Source organism: Crinia signifera, chromosome 6, assembly GCF_055691185.1.
Source record: "Crinia signifera chromosome 6, ASM5569118v1, whole genome shotgun sequence".
Taxonomy (NCBI): domain Eukaryota; kingdom Metazoa; phylum Chordata; class Amphibia; order Anura; family Myobatrachidae; genus Crinia; species Crinia signifera.
This window is the reverse complement of record NC_139222.1, coordinates 29467916-29486584: the sequence shown is the minus strand read 5'-3', so window position 1 is coordinate 29486584 and position 18669 is coordinate 29467916. Positions and strand designations below refer to the sequence as shown.

The 18669-nt window shown below is 47.8% G+C and overlaps 2 protein-coding genes across 11 annotated transcripts in view; one reads left to right on the top strand and one right to left on the bottom strand.

The window, feature by feature from the left end:
* Positions 1 to 1538: 1538 nt before the first annotated feature.
* On the bottom strand, positions 1539 to 12735 carry LOC146010171 (uncharacterized). 6 transcript variants are annotated; one of them, XM_083151146.1, is made up of 8 exons: positions 12476 to 12735; positions 11111 to 11189; positions 10571 to 10696; positions 10241 to 10417; positions 7953 to 8058; positions 7359 to 7456; positions 4328 to 4439; positions 1539 to 2826 (listed from the first exon to the last, which is right to left on the bottom strand). In XM_083151146.1, exons 3-8 carry the CDS (start codon positions 10646 to 10648, stop codon positions 1631 to 1633), a joined length of 1767 nt encoding a protein of 588 aa, XP_083007272.1. In that variant the 5' UTR covers positions 10649 to 10696; positions 11111 to 11189; positions 12476 to 12735; the 3' UTR covers positions 1539 to 1630. The 6 variants fall into 6 exon arrangements, with proteins under 6 accessions (XP_083007272.1, XP_083007271.1, XP_083007270.1 ...); XM_083151145.1 differs by having other exon boundaries at positions 1539 to 2829; positions 7359 to 7453; positions 12476 to 12734; XM_083151144.1 differs by having other exon boundaries at positions 1539 to 2829; positions 11111 to 11221; positions 12476 to 12732.
* The window catches only part of LOC146010149 (uncharacterized), a 48833-nt gene continuing 42819 nt past the window's right edge, over positions 12656 to 18669 (top strand). For 4 of the 5 annotated variants that reach the window (XM_083151105.1, XM_083151106.1, XM_083151107.1 and 1 more), the window contains exon 1: positions 12669 to 12809. Coding sequence is in view for 1 of the 5 variants with exons in the window: in XM_083151103.1 (XP_083007229.1) it covers positions 16123 to 16153; positions 16256 to 16353; positions 16522 to 16681 (289 nt within the window). In the remaining 4 variants the exon portion in view is untranslated. Of the gene's footprint in view, positions 12810 to 15631; positions 15806 to 16078; positions 16154 to 16255; positions 16354 to 16521; positions 16682 to 18669 lie in introns of all 5 variants that reach the window. The other variant, XM_083151103.1, reaches the window with a different exon arrangement.

The window sequence follows — 18669 nt, the reverse complement described above, 5'->3', positions numbered from 1 at the left end:
ATGACTTGACAAATTTCTGTCATTTTCTAAGTGTCTGTACTTTTTATTATGTAATGTAAATCTCTAAATGTCTGCACTTTCTCTATATAATGTAAATACACATTTTATGTATTGTTATACTAAAAAGTCAATAAAGATTGAAAAAAAAAAAAAAAAAACATGTAAACTTTTTCACTGTCAACCTAATGACCCTGTAGAGCAGGGGTGGGGAACCTTTTTTGTGCCAAGGGCCGTTTGTATGGGGAAAAAATCCTTCGGGGGCCATAAGTATAAATTTATCTTAAAAATTCTCCTGCTGCAGCCGTCCCACGCTTCGGGGGCTGCCGCTGAATAGGGCTGACAGTCTCCGGTTGCTGTTGATTAAGAGGAATCTTGCGAGAACTACCGACCTCTCCTGTACTTGACTCCTGGCAAAGCCGCCGGGCAGTTGGGAGGGCCACTCAGGCCGGCTACTGGGGCCGCATACGGCCTCCGGGCCTGAGGTTCCCCACCCCTGCTGTAGAGCTTACCCATGTTGACCGAATGACCCTGTCGACCTAACTCAGCCTAAACAGTTTAATGTAATCTGACTTGCTAGGTGAAGAGCCGCCCATATTAATAGCTGCTTTGTGGGAGACGGGCGGCATTGTCATGTGGCCCGCCTCCTCCCTCCCATGGCAGGCTGGGAATAAGATGCGTTGATGTCGTGGAGAAACGTCTAGTCTTATTCCCCGCCGAGGACGAGTACAGAAGAGCAGAGCAGCAGCCAAAAACCATGGACCTCCCTGCACTGGGAGTAGGAATGGCCATCGTGGCCTTGGCCATCGAGGGTGGATAACTATGCAATGGATGACCATCAATGTTTTTATATATCGATGGCCATCCATTGTCTTTGACTGATTGGCCTGCGGGCCAATCAAAATGTGGGGGTGGAGTTTCATGGGTGTCCTGGGCGGAGCTATGCTCCGTGTCACAGGAAAAAGCAAAATAAAACTATTCGTTTAAGCTGGACATCGATGGTGGGAAACCATCTAGTTCTCCCCCATCGATGTCAAAACTATTCAACATCGGCCACAAACCATTGATGTTTGGTCGATGGCCATCCCTAGCTGTGAGTGAGAGCAGAACGGGCACAAGGAGGGGGACTTATACTACGTTTGTGTTTAAAAAAAAAAAGTTTAAAACCCAAAATTCAGAAAATCATTCAAAGCGGGAATTATTTACCTGGTGCGGTTTTGCCTTGTAAATGATTGCCGCTTTAAAAAAATTGTCCACGATCACATGGTGTCCCTCATCTGTGGCACACTGGGACCCTATTACGCCTGCCCTCATATATCTTCCTGTATGACCAGCATTAGGATCCTAGGCAGAAACACAACCAGATATTACAGGGTTTACAACTCGACACTGGTCTGAGGTAATCCGTATGTATAGAACGCAATAAAATGCACCAAGCTATATGATCTAGCAGCATCTGCCATCAGTGACGTTCATAACCAAGTAGTTTTAATTGTAATATGAATATGTAAAAGGAAAACCAGTGAAAACAGAAGCATATAATAATGCAAAGAGTGTTGAAATACTTTATGGATAACAAGATTCGCTCCTTGGATAAAACATGATCATTTCATATACACACACAAACAGATTTTCAGTTGTGTATTGACACGTGAGACTGCTGGTGCTTTATAAAATACGACTTCAGCGTAAAACATTTCCCACACACGGAACACGAAAATGGGCCCTCACCCTCGTGAACTCTCTGGTGGCGAGCAAGGGTTTTTTCACATGCAAAAGATTTTCCACATTCCAAACAGAGACATGACTTTCCACGGGTGTGAGTGGCCTGATGTTCGACGAGATTTTGTTTCTGTGTAAAACATTTTCCACACTCAGAGCAGGAAAATGGGCGCTGCCCTGAGTGAGTCCGCTGATGTTTCGCACGCACGTCAGATCTTGTAAAACATTTGCCACAATCGGAACACGGATACGGCCTCACTCCCGAATGGATTTTCTGGTGCCTGGTTAGGGTGGCGTTACACGCAAACCACTTTCCACATTCAGCACACGAAAATGGCTTTTTCCCTCTCTGAGTGGTATGATGATCAATAAGACCGTGTATTATTGTCTCGCACTCAGAACGGGAAAATGGCTTCTCACCCTTGTGAATTCTCTTCGGTCGAACTGATTTGTATGCCGTTTCCGTGTCATCAGCGTGCAGCAGTTCATGTCTTACAAGATGAGATTTCCGTGCAAAACACTTTCCACACTCAGAACACGGATACAACTTTTCGCCCGTGTGAATTTTAAAATGCTCGACAAGATTTGATTTGTTTGTAAAACATTTCCCACAATCCGAGCATGCAAACGCCTTCTCACTTTTGTGACTTTTCTGATGCGCGACAAGACTCCATTCCTTTGTAAAACATTTCCCACAGTCATCACACTTAAATGGATTGTCAAGATTGTGACTTTTCTGATGCTTAACAAACCCTGACCGCAGCAGAAAACATTTCCCACACTCGCCACATGTAAACGGCTTCTCGCCTCTATGAATAACCTCATGTTCATCCAGATCTGACATCTGTGTAAAACACTGCCCACACTCAGGACATGCAAACCTGCCACCCCATTCATGGACTGAGTTGTCTGTAACAGTATCTGAGTTATGAGGTAAATATGCGACATGTTTGGAGAGATCAGAAGATAGGTCTTCATTGTGAAGTAGTGATGTGGTGGTAATGGGGCTTATTCCTCGAGTGTCTACTGTGATGCTGTTATCGTCTGCCTCACAATCCTGAGGGAAAATTGCGAGTCTCTGAAAGGAGGTCCTGCTGTTCTCTCCGTCTACTGGAAATAAAAAAATAGTATGTTATTTCCATAAAGAAGGCCCAACACAACCCAACATTTCAGTGACATGATGTGAGGTAGAGAGCAGGAGTATAATAGGGGCTGTAGGCTCCTGATGTATGAGATACACCAGAGAGTGTGGGGAGGAGACTGGTCAGATCTCTGGTAACACACAGTGACATTATGTGAGGGGAGAGCAGAGCAGGAGTATAATAGGGGCTGATGGCTCCTGATGTATGAGATACACCAGAGAGTGTGGGGAGGAGACTGGTCAGATCTCTGGGCTGGTAACACACAGTGACATGATGTGAGCGGGGAGAGCAGGAGTATAATAGGGGCTGATGGCTCCTGATGTATGAGATACACCAGAGAGTGCGGGGAGGAGACTGGTCAGATCTCTGGGCTGGTAACACACAGTGACATGATGTGAGGGGAGAGCAGGAGTATAATAGGGGCTGATGGCTCCTGATGTATGAGATACACCAGAGAGTGTGGGGAGGAGACTGGTCAGATCTCTGGGCTGGTAACACACAGTGACATGATGTGAGGGGAGAGCAGGAGTATAATAGGGACTGATGGCTCCTGATGTATGAAATACACCAGAGAGTGTGGGGAGGAGACTGGTCAGATCTCTGGGCTGGTAACACACAGTGACATGATGTGAGGGGGAGAGCAGGAGTATAATAGGGGATGATGGCTCCTGATGTATGAGATACACCAGAGAGTGTGGGGAGGAGACTGGTCAGATCTCTGGGCTGGTAACACACAGTGACATGATGTGAGGAGGAGAGCAGGAGTATATTAGGGGCTGATGGCTCCTGATGTATGAGAAACACCAGAGAGTGCGGGGAGGAGACTGGTCAGATCTCTGGGCTGGTAACACACTGACATGATGTGAGGGGGAGTGCAGGAGTATAATAGGGGCTGATGGCTCCTGATGTATGAGATACACCAGAGAGTGTGGGGAGGAGACTGGACAGATCTCTGGGCTGGTAACACACAGTGACATGATGTGAGGGGAGAGCAGGAGTATAATAGGGGATGATGGCTCCTGATGTATGAGATACACCAGAGAGTATGGGGAGAAGACTGGTCAGATGTCTGGGCTGGTAACACACAGTGACATGATGTGAGGGGAGAGCAGGAGTATAATAGGGGCTGATGGCTCCTGATGTATGAGATACACCAGAGAGTGTGGGGAGGAGACTGGTCAGATCTCTGGGCTGGTAACACACAGTGACATGATGTGAGGGGGAGAGCAGGAGTATAATAGGGGCTGATGGCTCCTGATGTATGAGATACACCAGAGAGTGTGGGGAGGAGACTGGTCAGATCTCTGGGCTGGTAACACACAGTGACATTATGTGCAGGGGAAAAGCAAAAGTGCAAAAAGGGCTGAGGTTTCCCAAGATCCCCTTTGGGCAGATACGGTTTCCTTTATTAGTGACAGAGGAGGGTGTAGAATAGGAAGAGTCTTTATTAAGTGATTATTACTTACCTTGGATCATATCTGTATCTGCAGGAATTTCCTCCTCCTCGATCTTAATATACATCTTTTCGGTATCATCAATCTGTAATATACCGATAGGACCACTGGACAAGTCTTCTTCCTAAACAGAAAAATAAAGTATCACAGTTTTGATCATGCCTACTCTAAGTCATGTATTTGAATTAAACAGAAATACATTTGGGAAACGAACAGTAATCCACACACTTGTTGCCTATGTGAATCATATCTGTACGAAGAAAATTTAGAATGAGAAATCAATAAATACAAAAAGCCAAACCATTCCTCTAATACCCAATATTTTGTTTCAGAGAATCCATCCAATGGCTCAAAAGTGTATGTGTGAGATAAACCAGATTGTATGGGGAGGAGAGTGGTCAGATCTTTGGGCTGGTAACACACAGTGACATGATGTGAGGGGAGAGTAGGAGTATAATAGGGGCTGATGGCTCCTGATGTAGGAGATACACCAGAGAGTGTGCGGAGGAGACTGGTCAGATCTCTGGGCTGGTAACACACAGTGACATGATGTGAGGGGGAGAGCAGGAGTATAATAGGGGCGGATGGTTCCTGATGTATAAGATACACCAGAGAGTGTGGGGAGGAGACTGGTCAGATCTCTGGGCTGGTAACACACAGTGACATGATGTGAGGGGGAGCAGGAGTATAATAGGGGCTGATGGCTCCTGATGTATAAGATACACCAGAGAGTGTGGGGAGGAGACTGGTCAGATCTCTGGGCTGGTAACACACAGTGACATGATGTGAGGGGGAGAGCAGGAGTATAATAGGGGCTGAGGTCTCCTGATGTATGAGATACACCAGAGAGTGTGGGGAGGAGACTGGTCAGATCTCTGGGCTGGTAACACACAGTGACATGAGGTGAGGGGGAGAGCGGGAGTATATTAGGGGCTGATGGCTCCTGATGTATGAGATACACCAGAGAGTGTGGGGAGGAGACTGGTCATATCTCTGGGCTGGTAACACACAGTGACATGATGTGAGGGGGAGAGTAGGAGTATAATAGGGGCTGATGGCTACTGATGTATGAGATACACCAGAGAGTGTAGAGAGGAGACTGGTTAGATCTCTGGGCTGGTAACACACAGTGACATGATGTGAGGGGGAGAGCAGGAGCATAATAGGGGCTGATGGCTGCTGATGTATGCCGATTTCCCATTGAAAAGTTAAAAAATCGCGTCGGTCGCGTCGCATGCGGCTAAATAAGCATTAAATGGTCCCGACGCGATGCCCCCGATTTCCCATAGGGAACAATGTTAAATGGCTCAATTTACCCAAATCAACAGGGAACAATGTTAAATGGTCCAGAAACCCCCCAAAACACCCCTGAACAGTGAAATGGCCCCCCAAAATTAGTTAACGCCACCCCACGATCAACGTGAACCCGAAGCGTGGCGAGCCCGCGAGAGGCGGCGGTACGCGTCCTCCGACCTTTTCATACCCCCACTATCCACGTCGGCGTGGAGTTGAGAATAGAATAGTGCCCGAAGCGTGGCGAGCACAGCGAGCCCCGCGGATACCTTCACAGGTAAACGCGTCCCCTCGCGGGCTTCACAGGTGTCCGCGTCGCCACGGACACCTGTGAAGCCCGCGAGGGGACGCGTATAACTGTGAAGGTATCCGCGTCCGCTCGCTGCGCTCGCCACGCTTCGGGCTCGGTGGCTCGCTGCGCTCGCCACACTATTCTATTCTCAACTCCACGCCGACGTGAATAGTGGGGCTATGAAAAGGTCGGAGGACGCGTACTGGACCATTTAACATTGTTCCCTATTGATTTGGGTAAATTGAGGCATTTAACATTGTTCCCTGTTGATTTGGGTAAATTGAGGCATTTAACATTGTTCCCCCTGGGAAATCGGGGGCATCGCGTCGGGACCATCGCATGTGATTTTTTAGCACGCATGCGATGCGACCGATGAGATTTTTTTACCTGCGATGCCCCAGATTAGAATCTGTGTGGCCGTGCTAGGAAACAAGTACCCCCATTAATTTTAATGGGAGGCTCAGGTGTAGGATCCTGAGCACTTGCTCAACTTTGGTAAGCCATAGTCTGAGAGGATATCATTAGACATCTAACTGAAGTAATACTTTTTCTGGCCATAGATAGCACCGTAGCCTCATCTCTATGTACTGTATACCAACAAGCCCAAAGCACGCCCATTGAAAAATGACTTCACAGTAACAGTCTGGGTGACTTCCCACCGATATAAAGCCTGATACAATGTCTGGACACAAGGGACACACTGCAAGTGATGGAGACGGTACATGGAATATAAATGAGGGAGGGAATTGGGGGATTGAGAATGGTGAACCAGGCACCAGAAGGTGGAGACAGGAAATAGAGAGAACAAGGAAGTCAAGCAATGGTGCATCTTGGGGGTTGCAGCCTCTGTCTAGTTAGATAATCAACAGGTTGACGAGTTAAGAAGGTCAACAGAATGGTTGATAAGTTCAACTTTTGCTTCATTTACCATCAAGTCGGACCACGACTGGGAATAGCAACGTGTGACCAGCACAGGTCTATTCTAAACCCTGAGGACCTGGTCATCCATTACTGGCTGGTCTGTGAAACATTCAATGATCATATACATCAGTCACATATTATCCTAAGTCAGTGGTTCCCAAACTGTGTGCCTAGGCACCCTGGGGTGCCTCAGGACACTTGCAGGGGTGCCTTGGGTTGGTGGACCAGGATCAATTCATATTATTTATGGCCAATGTACCAGGCAAAACCAGTGCTTGTGGCTGCCAATCATAATGTATGTGGACAAACAGAAGCAAATCCTGTCCCTCACCAGATAACTGTGACATATAAACACAATGCACTTAATTTAAATATTATTTTTTTCTGAATTTCTCGATAGGAAGCATTTGGCCTAGGGGTGCCTTGAAAATATTTTGATGCTCTACGGTGCCGTGATTCAAAAAAGTTTGGGAACCACTGTCCTAAGTACATGAGGTGGTGATATCAGTGGAGCCGTTGTTAGTACGTTTCATCTACCTCATAGTCCTGAGGGACACTGTAGTCTTCCGTTGTAGAATGTTCCGGATAAAGTCTAGGACATGTCCCCAGCCTATTTCTGTCACTGGAACCACCTACTGGAAATATACAAAATAACATACAGATTACTACAAAGAAAGCAACCAGTGATGTCATGAAGGCCACGGTGACCTCTTGGGGGCACTAGATGTTGCTCCCAGGGTAGTGATTAGCAACCACAGGTCACACAGAGCGCCCCCTGCAGACCTGGAAGTGTGTCGCACCTTCACAGTCAGATTAAGGACTTATTGTTAGATAGAAGAGGCGCTGTGACCAGTGATTTGTGGACATGTGGAATTGTACATCCCTTATACTACTAGAATGGCCCGTTTTGTAATGCGGAGGCCTGGAGCTGTTATCCCATCTGCTCTGTTGTTAATCTTGCGTATGGTCCTCGTATCGCTAGAAAGAAAAAGACTACACTAACATTAACACACACTCATCTCACACAGCTGATGCTGATCGATGACTGTGGTGCAATTGAAAAGACAAATATAATACAATAGTACTTGATAAACTGTACAACTGTGATCACCACTAATGAGAAGATCTTACCCACTGACGTCACAGGCTGATGTTTCTCTACCATTGTGTCCTTGTACGGATCCTTGTGTCCATCTACATACCCCCACTCCTGCATGGAGAGATAGTCAGTGATATCCTGAGACACAATGATACAGTCATCCCCGAGTGTTACTGTATAATACCCCATTCCAAGCAGTCACCTCACCGGTCACATCCCCCCAGTGTTACTCTATAATGTCCCAGTCCCAGCAGTCACCTCTCCGGTCACATCCCCCGGTGTTACTGTATAATGTCCCAGTCCTAGCAGTCACCTCTCCGGTCACATCCCCCGGTGTTACTGTATAATGCCCCATTCCCAGCAGTCACCTCTCCGGTCACATCCCCCGGTGTTACTGTATAATGTCCCCTTCCCAGCAGTCACTTCTCCGGTCACATCCCCGGTGTAACTGTATAATGCCCCATTCCCAGCAGTCAACTCTCCGGTCACATCCCCCGGTGTTACTGTATAATGTCCCAGTCCCAGCAGTCACCTCTCCGGTCACATCCCCCGGTGTTACTGTATAATGTCCCATTCCCAGCAGTCACCTCTCTGGTCACATCCCCCAGTGTTACTGTATAATGTCCTATTCCCAGCAGTCACCTCTCAGGTACCATCCCCCGGTGTTACTGTATAATGCCCCATTCCCAGCAGTCACCTCTCCGGTCACATCCCCCGGTGTTACTGTATAATGCCCCATTCCCAGCAGTCTCCTCTCCGGTCACATCCCCCGGTGTTACTGTATAATGTCCCATTCCCAGCAGTCACCTCTCCGGTCACATCCCTGGTGTTACTGTATAATGTCCTATTCCCAGCAGTCACCTCTCCGGTCACATCCCCCAGTGTTACTTTATAATGCCCCATTCCCAGCAGTCACCTCTCCGGTCACATCCCCAGTGTTACTGTATAATGTCCCATTTCCAGCAGTAACATCTCTGGTCACAACCCCCAGTGTTACTTTATAATGCCCCATTCCCAGCAGTCACCTCTCCGGTCACATCCCGCCGGTGTTACTGTATAATGTCCTATTCCCAGCAGTCATCTCTCCGGTCACATCCCCCAGTGTTACTGTATAATGCCCCATTCCCAGCAGTCACCTCCCCCGGTGTTACTGTATAATGCCCCATTCCCAGCAGTCACATCCCCCCGGTGTGACTATATAATGTCCCATTCCCAGCAGTCACCTCTCCAGTCACATCCCTGGGTATTACTGTATAATGCCCCATTCCCAGCAGTCACCTCTCCGGTCACATCTCTCTGTATTACTGTATAATGTCCCATTCCCAGCAGTCACCTCTCCAGTCACATCCCTGGGTATTACTGTATAATGCCCCATTCCCAGCAGTCACCTCTCCAGTCACATCCCCGGTGTTACTCTATAATGCCCCATTCCCAGCAGTCACCTCTCCCGTCACATCCCCTGGTGTTACTGTATAATGTCCCAGTCCCAGCAGTCACCTCTCCGGTCACATCCCCTGGTGTTACTGTATAATGTCCCATTCCCAGCAGTCACCTCTCTGGTCACATCCCCCAGTGTTACTGTATAATGTCCTATTCCCAGCAGTCACCTCTCAGGTACCATCCCCCGGTGTTACTGTATAATGTCCCATTCCCAGCAGTCACCTCTCCGGTCACATCCCCAGTGTTACTGTATAATGTCCCATTCCCAGCAGTCACCTCTCCGGTCACATCCCCCGGTGTTACTGTATAATGTCCCATTCCCAGCAGTCACCTCTCCGGTCACATCCCCCGGTGTTACTGTATAATGCCCCATTCCCAGCACTCACCTCTCCAGTCACATCCCCCGGTGTTACTGTATAATGTCCCATTCCCAGCAGTCACCTCTCCGGTCACATCCCCCAGTGTTAATGTATAATGTCCCATTCCCAGTAGTCACCTCTCCTGTCACATCCCCCAGTGTTACTGTATAATGCCCCCTTCCCAGCAGTCACCTCTACGGTCACATCCCCCGGTGTTACTGTATAATGCCCCATTCCCAGCAGTCACCTCTCTGGTCACATCCCCCCAGTGTTACTGTATAATGCCCCATTCCCAGCAGTCACCTCTCCAGTCACATCCCCAGTGTAACTGTATAATGTCCCATTCCCAGCAGTCACCTCTCCGGTCACATCCCCCAGTGTTACTGTATAATGTCCATTCCCAGCAGTCACCTCTCCAGTTACATCCCCAGTGTTACTGTATAATGTCCCATTCCCAGCAGTCACCTCTCTGGTCACATCCCCCCAGTGTTACTGTATAATGCACCATTCCCAGCAGTCACCTCTCCGGTCAGCAGTTGAATGATCTTGTTGGTGAGTTCCAGGATCTTCTGCTCATTGTCTCTCTCATGCATCAGTGAGTGAGGTGGAGGCACCGTGATGGGATTCTGGGTCCTGTTCCGTCCATCTAAAATGCAGGGGCCACTGCTGGGGATCTCCTTCTTCATAGGTATATAATGCTACATAATAAGACAGGCAGTAATAAACATACATCACTCACTTCCCCATAATGCTCTGCAGTGACAATGATTCAGATTTGCACAGAATACAGTAGCAGCTGCCATCGCTAACTGATGCAGGAGGCATTTTGTGTATACCCAGACTCTCCTCACCTCTCCGGTCAGCAGGTAGATGATCTCCAGGGTGAGGTCTACTATCCTCTCAGTCATGTGACTCCTGCCCTTGTCCATCCTGGCGACTTTGAGAATGGCTTCTGGTCATGGACCCCACACGGACATCTGTAGTTGGAAATTATGTATAAACCTCAGATAATTAAAATAAAAACCCACACAATTCTTGGTGCTGGGATGTTTCCTCCAGCCACCACAGCATATGAAGTGTGAGGTAGAGAACAGTGGTTCCTTCTTCAGGTCCGGTCGTTCGGACCCCTTCGTTCGCAAGGGGTCCGATATTTGACATATGCGCAGCCGCATTTTGGACATGTGCATACGCTGGGTGTGTGCAGCCACGGCAAACAGACTGTCCACTGGGTGCACACACCAAGGTAGTGGGTGGGGGGCGGAGAGGGGCGTGGTCCATTAACATATGGGAACGCCCAGCATTCTCATGCTAATTGGCTGATGAAGCCAGCCAGCCAGCAATCAGCTCTGCATAACCTCCATAGACACTTTACAGTCAGCCGCAGAGCTCACCACTGTGATTGGAACATCATCCTTCTCCTGCATATGTGTGAGACACCGCGCGTCAGGCTAATCACACTGCCATGGCTTCCTGTGTAGGGTAAAACGATCAGCTGTAGTTACCTAAATACAAATCAGTCAGTCAGGTACAGTAGAGTGGTATGGATTACGAGTTATGAGTTAAGGTCGACATTGAAAAAGTCGACATTTTTTCTTTTAACCGGTATGCCAACACAGTCAACATAAACACTAAAACGCACCACGTCCCCTCGCTACGCTCGGAACACTATTTTATTCTCCCCCCCCCCCACACCCTAGTGGATGGTAGGGCATGAAATACCGCCTGTCGGCACGTGTGTCGTGCCAACATGGAGACCGAAACGTACCACCGCGTCCCCTCGCCAGGCTTCGGGTGGGGTGTGTTGAAACTGAACTCTAAATTGCAGTGTAAAAATAATGCAGCCAGTATTTACCCTGCACAGAAACAAAATAACTCACCCAAATCGAACACTCTCTATACATGTTACATCTGCCCCACCTGCAGTGCACATGGTTTTGCCCATTTTGAGAACAAATTTGTACTGCGATCAGATCTGAATAAGGGCTTATGTTCATTATTTCTCACAAAAGCTTTGCTGTTATGTTTTGAATGGACCCTAGCGAGCCATTTAATTGTGGGTGTAATACCTAATGTACAGTATTCTAAAATACAGTATAAAAAGTTAAGCAATGTGGGATCTGTACTCATTTTATTCCACACGGTGCATATTAAACCTATATAAGGTTTTTAAAAAACAGCTATGTTCCCTTTATTGTGACAGTTCGGACCCCAATCGCTGTATGAGTGGGTGTACAGCAGGCAAATCCTGTGATATATTAACAACACAGGTGTGGATTCATAGAGCGACAATGTTAAGGACAGTGCATTATGTCGATGCAACAATGGTTGGCGAGTGTTTTTTTGGGCCACATTTTGGAGACAGATGGAACTACGGTTATCGTGGCACTGTTGAGGCAACGGGTGTGATAGATATACTGAGTCTTATTCGCACCCGCGCCCCATTACATACATTCATTGTCCATTTATCATCCAGATAACAAATAAAAATGCTAAAACACCCGCCCCCCTTTTTTAAAGGGCAAAATAACCCAGCAAATAAATCAGACAGTGAAAAATGAAGCATTGATAACCAAGACTGTGCCATTGTCATAGCTCAGAGAAGAGCATTCATTGCATATAAATCTTACTATATCAGCATCTGAGCTTGCATAAATTGCATGCCCATTTTGCATTCCTGTGTGCACACTGCACCCAAGAAACACACACACATATATATGTATACACACGCAGTACATTGATAATGCTCTCCATGGTACCTGCTGCAGCCTCGGATTCTCTCCTCCTGCCCCGGCTGATCCTCCTCTCGCTGAATGCATTAATAATCAGGGACTAGGCCCAGCAGACACTAGAGGCAGCTACTGCCCATGCAGCTATTGTCCCCCAGCCCTGTGCTCCTTCGCCTCCCCCCCCCCCCATAGCCTCATGTGGTCATGTGACAGCTGTTGTCACATGACACGCTCTCTGCATGGCTGGCTGTGGGGTTGGGTGGCTACTGTGCCGCTCAGGGCTGGTGGCTGCTGCTGCTGGAAGTGTCCCTGCTGCTGCTGCTGCTGCTGCTGACGACACTCTGACACCACTGCAGGGAATCAGGTGAGGACTCAGATCAAAGAGGAAGCTAGTGTGCTGTGCATGGGGAACATATAATATGTGGTATTATTGTTGTTGTTATTATTATTATTATTATTTAGGGGACAGTGATATATGATGGGGATAATCATAACACAGCTCCCAGGACACAGTGATATGTGGTATTATTATATAGGGGAGAGGGGACAGTACAGTGATATATGATGGGGGATAACACAGCTCCCAACACACACTGAAATGTGGTATTATCAGTGCTATTTTTCAGCAGGAACCAGCAGGAACTCAGTTCCTGAACCTCTAATTAAATATGACATAATCAGAAACTGAAAATGTACTTTTCATAAGATAAGTTTTTTTTTTTTTTTTTATTGGCTTTGTTTCTAAATACAATATATACATCTATCTCTCCCTCCCTCTCTCTATTATATATGTTTTTTTATATTTAATTGATCCACCCCCAGATCTGAAGTTCCTGAACCTATTTTTCCAGAAAAATAGTACTGGGTATTATTATATAGGGGAGAGGGGACGGTACAGTTATATATGGTGGGGGATAACACAGCTCCCGGCACACACTGATATGTGGTATTATTATATAGGGGAGAGGGGAGGGTACAGTGATATATGATGGGGATAACACAGCGGGTGTGGTATGGGACTCCGACAGTTGGGATCCCAACTGCCTGGAGTCTGACAGCATGGCGAGCGCAAAAAAGCCCCTTGGGGGCTCGCTGCGCTCGCCACGCTGCGGGTACAGTGGCTCTGTGGACCCCCACGAGGGAAAATAGCCGTCGGGCACCCAGCTGTCGGCGTTTTGACAGTCGGGATCCCGACGTCAGGTAAATGACTGTCGGGATCCCGACTGTCGGGAACCCGTCCGGCACCAAACACAGCTCCCGGCACACGCTGATATGTGGTATTATTATATAGGGGAGAGGGGATAGTACAGCGATATATGATGGGGATAACACAGCTCCCGGCACAGGCTGATATGTGGTATTATTATATAGGGGAGAGGGGACGGTACAGTTATATATGGTGGGGGATAACACAGCTCCCGGCACACGCTGATATGTGGTATTATTATATAGGGGAGAGGGGACGGTACAGTGATATATGATGGGGATAACACAGCTCCCGGCACACGCTGATATGTGGTATTATTATATAGGGGAGAGGGGATGGTACAGTGATACATGATGGGGATAACACAGCTCCCGGCACACGCTGATATGTGGTATTATTATATAGGGGAGAGGTGACGGTACAGTTATATATGGTGGGGGATAACACAGCTCCCGGCACACGCTGATATGTGGTATTATTATATAGGGGAGAGGGGATAGTACAGTGATATATGATGGGGATAACACAGCTCCCGGCACACGCTGATATGTGGTATTATTATTTATATAGGGGAGTGGGGACGGTACAGTGATATATGATGGGGATAACACAGCTCCCGGCACACGCTGATATGTGGTATTATTATATAGGGGAGAGGGGATAGTACAGTGATATATGATGGGGATAACACAGCTCCCGGCACACGCTGATATGTGGTATTATTATTTATATAGGGGAGTGGGGACGGTACAGTGATATATGATGGGGATAACACAGCTCCCGGCACACGCTGATATGTGGTATTATTATATAGGGGAGAGGGGACGGTACAGTGATATATGATGGGGATAACACAGCTCCCGGCACACGCTGATATGTGGTATTATTATATGGGGAGAGGGGATAGTACAGTGATATATGATGGGGATAACACAGCTCCCGGCACACGCTGATATGTGGTGTTATTATATAGGGGAGAGGGGACGGTACAGTGATATATGATGGGGGATAACACAGCTCCCGGCACACGCTGATATGTGGTATTATTATATAGGGGAGAGGGGATAGTACAGTGATATATGATGGGGATAACACAGCTCCCGGCTCACGCTGATATGTGGTATTATTATATAGGGGAGAGGGGACGGTACAGTGATATATGATGATGATAACGCAGCTCCCAGCTCACGCTGATATGTGGTATTATTATATAGGGGAGAGGGGATAGTACAGCGATATATGATGGGGATAACACAGCTCCTGGCACACGCTGATATGTGGTATTATTATATAGGGGAGAGGGGATAGTACAGCGATATATGATGGGGATAACACAGCTCCCGGCACACGCTGATATGTGGTATTATTATATAGGGGAGAGGGGATAGTACAGTGATACATGATGGAGATAACACAGCTCCCAGCACACGCTGATATGTGGTATTATTATATAGGGGAGAGGGGACGGTACAGTGATATATGATGGGGATAACACAGCTCCCGGCACACGCTGATATGTGGTATTATTATATAGGGGAGAGGGGATAGTACAGTGATATATGATGGGGATAACACAGCTCCCGGCACACGCTGATATGTGGTATTATTATATAGGGGAGAGGGGACGGTATAGTGATATATGATGGGGATAACACAGCTCCCGGCACACGCTGATATGTGGCATTATGATTATTATATATATAAAAAAGGGCAGTATATACAGTTATATACAGGGGTATCAGAGAGGTAGTGATATACAGGGGTGTCAGATCTCTCCTCCCCGGCCAGCGCCATCTTACCAGTGATATTCGGGAGGAAGACTCTGGCCACTACAGAGCAAAAACTCTGCCATTGCATTATTAACTGGGTTTTTTATTGGACGATAGTTGCGATAACTTTACGTCTGATCGCAGATTGCATTATGGCAGCTAATTTGAAATCCTTGGATTTAGTTTTAGTGATTTCTTATTTAATTGTAGTAAAGAAAAAAAAATTTTTTGAGGAAGGAACAACCAGCAGCTGCCCCCGTGTATCAAGAGGAGGGAGCAGGACCCAGAGCCCCGTCCCGGCCTCGCTCACCGATACACAAGAGAGACAATGAGCAAAAGATCCTGGAACTCGACAACAAGATCATCCAGCTGCTGACTGGAGAGGTGACTGCTGGGAATAGGACATTATACAGTAACACCGGGGGATGAGACCGGAGAGGTGACTGCTGGGAATGGGGCATTATACAGTAACACCGGAGGATGTGACCGGAGAGGTGACTGCTGGGAATGGGGCATTATACAGTAACACCAGGGGATGTGACCGGAGAGGTGACTGCTGGGAATGGGGCATCCAATGTGTCTGGGTGATGACTGTATAACTGTGTGTGTCCGGTTCCTATAAGGTGTCAGGATGTCACTGTCTATCTCTCCATGCAGGAGTAGAAGTATGTAGAGGCACACAAAGTTCTGTAAAAGTCATCATGAAGAATCACCGGCGCCCCACATCACTGGGTATGCGGAGACTTTCATTTATTGTATTGGGGAGAGCAGCTATGAGGCCCCCTATATATTCCCATTTGATAATCACATACGTACACTGTGTGTCTCCTACAGATGGAGACAGTAACAGAGATACCCCAGAGAGATGTCCCCATCCTCTGTATTCCCAGCACTGTACGGAGGAGAATCACAGGACCCCACAGGAGTACCCGGTAGGTAGTATGTAGGGTCTCACTAAATACCAAGATAACAAAATGACTGTACGTAAATGATCTGAGCAGAAACTATGCGAGTCTTATACCATGGTATTCTTGGGTTTAATGTTCATGAAAAATCAGACCATATTAAAATGTTGTTTTTTTGTTTTGTGGGTTATTTAGGATTTAGACCTGAGTGATATTAAAGAAGAATATATAGAGGGAGAAGAAGAAACGTATGTGACTGATATTAAATTAGAAGACACAGAGGGAGAAGAAGAGTTGTATGGGAGGTTTAATTATCCCTGTAAGGAGGAGGAAATCCCTACAGATATCAGCACAGGTGAGTAATAATCACTTATTACAGAGTTACATTTTCTCCTTGTTCTGTCATTACAGCAGCCTCTTATCCTGCACCCTCCTCTGTCAGTACAGACTAATGATGGGAATGTATCTGCCCAGTGGGGGAGTCAGGAACCATCAGCCCCTATTATACTCCTGCTCTCCCCTCACATCATGTCACTGTGTGTTACCAGCCCAGAGATCTGACCAGTCTCCTCCCCACACTCTGTGGTGTATCTCATACATCAGGAGCCATCAGCCCCTATTATACTCCTGCTCTCCCCTCACATCATGTCACTGTGTGTTACCAGCCCAGAGATCTGACCAGTCTCCTCCCCACACTCTCTGGTGTATCTCATACATCAGGAGACATCAGCCCCTATTATACTCCTGGTCCCCCCCTCACATCATGTTACTGTGTGTTACCAGCCCAGAGATCTGACCAGTCTCCTCCCCACACTCTCTGATGTATCTCATACATCAGGTGCCATCAGCCCCTATTATACTCCTGCTCTCCCCCTCACATCATGTCACTGTGTGTTACCAGCCCAGAGATCTGACCAGTCTCCTCCTCACACTCTCTGGTGTATCTCATACATCAGGAGCCATCAGCCCCTATTATACTCCTGCTCTCCCCCTCACATCATGTCACTGTGTGTTACCAGCCCAGATATCTGACCAGTCTCCTCCCCACACTCTCTGGTGTATCTCATACATCAGGAACCATCAGCCCCTATTATACTCCTGCTCTCCCCTCACATCATGTCACTGTGTGTTACCAGCCCAGAGATCTGACCAGTCTCCTCCCCGCACTCTCTGGTGTATCTTATACATCAGCAGCCATCAGCCCCTATTATACTCCTGGTCCCCCCCTCACATCATGTTACTGTGTGTTACCAGCCCAGAGATCTGACCAGTCTCCTCTCCACACTCTCTGGTGTATCTCATACATCAGGAGCCATCATCCCCTATTATACGCCTGCTCTCCCCTCTCAGGAGCCATCACCCTCTATTATACTCCCTGCTCTCGGTGTGAATTCTGTACAATCCGAATAAGGGGTGGAGAGGGGCGTTAAAGGCTGTTTGGGCTCATTTCCATATGCATACGCCCCGCGTTTTTATGGGGTTCCCATGAAAACGCTGGGCATACGTATGGTAATGCGGCCGTGACGCACGTGTGGGGGGCAGACATATGACATAGCCGGATGCCAGCTGTCCGCCCATATCCCTGCTTTTGCACGGAGAAATGCCCGAGTGGTCTGGAGCACTCATGCTGCCTGACCACTCGTTCCAGCATTCGATGGTCGGCGACTATCGAATGATGGGGGAGGTTCTCACAGATGGGGGAGGTGTTCACATGGAAAATCCGCTCACGGTCTGTTCGGGCGGCGTCTTACCGCATTTGGACGGTGAGAGCAATCCATACGGAAGGCGGGGCTAAGAACACTCGGTTCCAGTCCGCAAATACGCATCCGTCCGAACCAACCAGAATAAGGCCCTGTGTGTTCCCAGCCCAGAGATCTGACCAGTCTCCTCCCCACACTCTCTGGTGTATCTCATACATCAGGAGCCATCAGCCCCTATTATACTCTGCTCTCCTCCTCACATCATGTCACTGTGTGTTACCAGCCCAGAGATCTGACCAGTCTCCTCCCCACACTCTCTGGTGTATCTCATACATCAGGAGCCATCAGCCCCTATTAGACTCCTGCTCCCCCCTTACATCATGTCACTGTGTGTTCCCAGCCCAGAGATCTGACCAGTCTCCTCCCCACACTCTGTGGTGTATCTCATACATCAGGAGCCATCAGCCCCTATTATACTCTGCTCTCCTCCTCACATCATGTCACTGTGTGTTACCAGCCCAGAGATCTGACCAGTCTCCTCCCCACACTCTCTGGTGTATCTCATACATCAGGAGCCATCAGCCCCTATTATACTCCTGCTCTCCCCCTCACATCATGTCACTGTGTGTTCCCAGCCCAGAGA

Coding starts and splice junctions, on each gene's coding strand:
- LOC146010171 (XM_083151144.1), bottom strand. CDS start 10,648: ATGGACAAGGGCAGGAGTCACATGACTGAGAGGATAGTAGACCTCACC. Junction 10,418..10,570: donor TCTACCTGCTGACCGGAGAG/GTGAGGAGAGTC, acceptor CTTATTATGTAG/CATTATATACCTATGAAGAA. Junction 7,457..7,952: donor TCAGCCTGTGACGTCAGTGG/GTAAGATCTTCT, acceptor GTATATTTCCAG/TAGGTGGTTCCAGTGACAGA.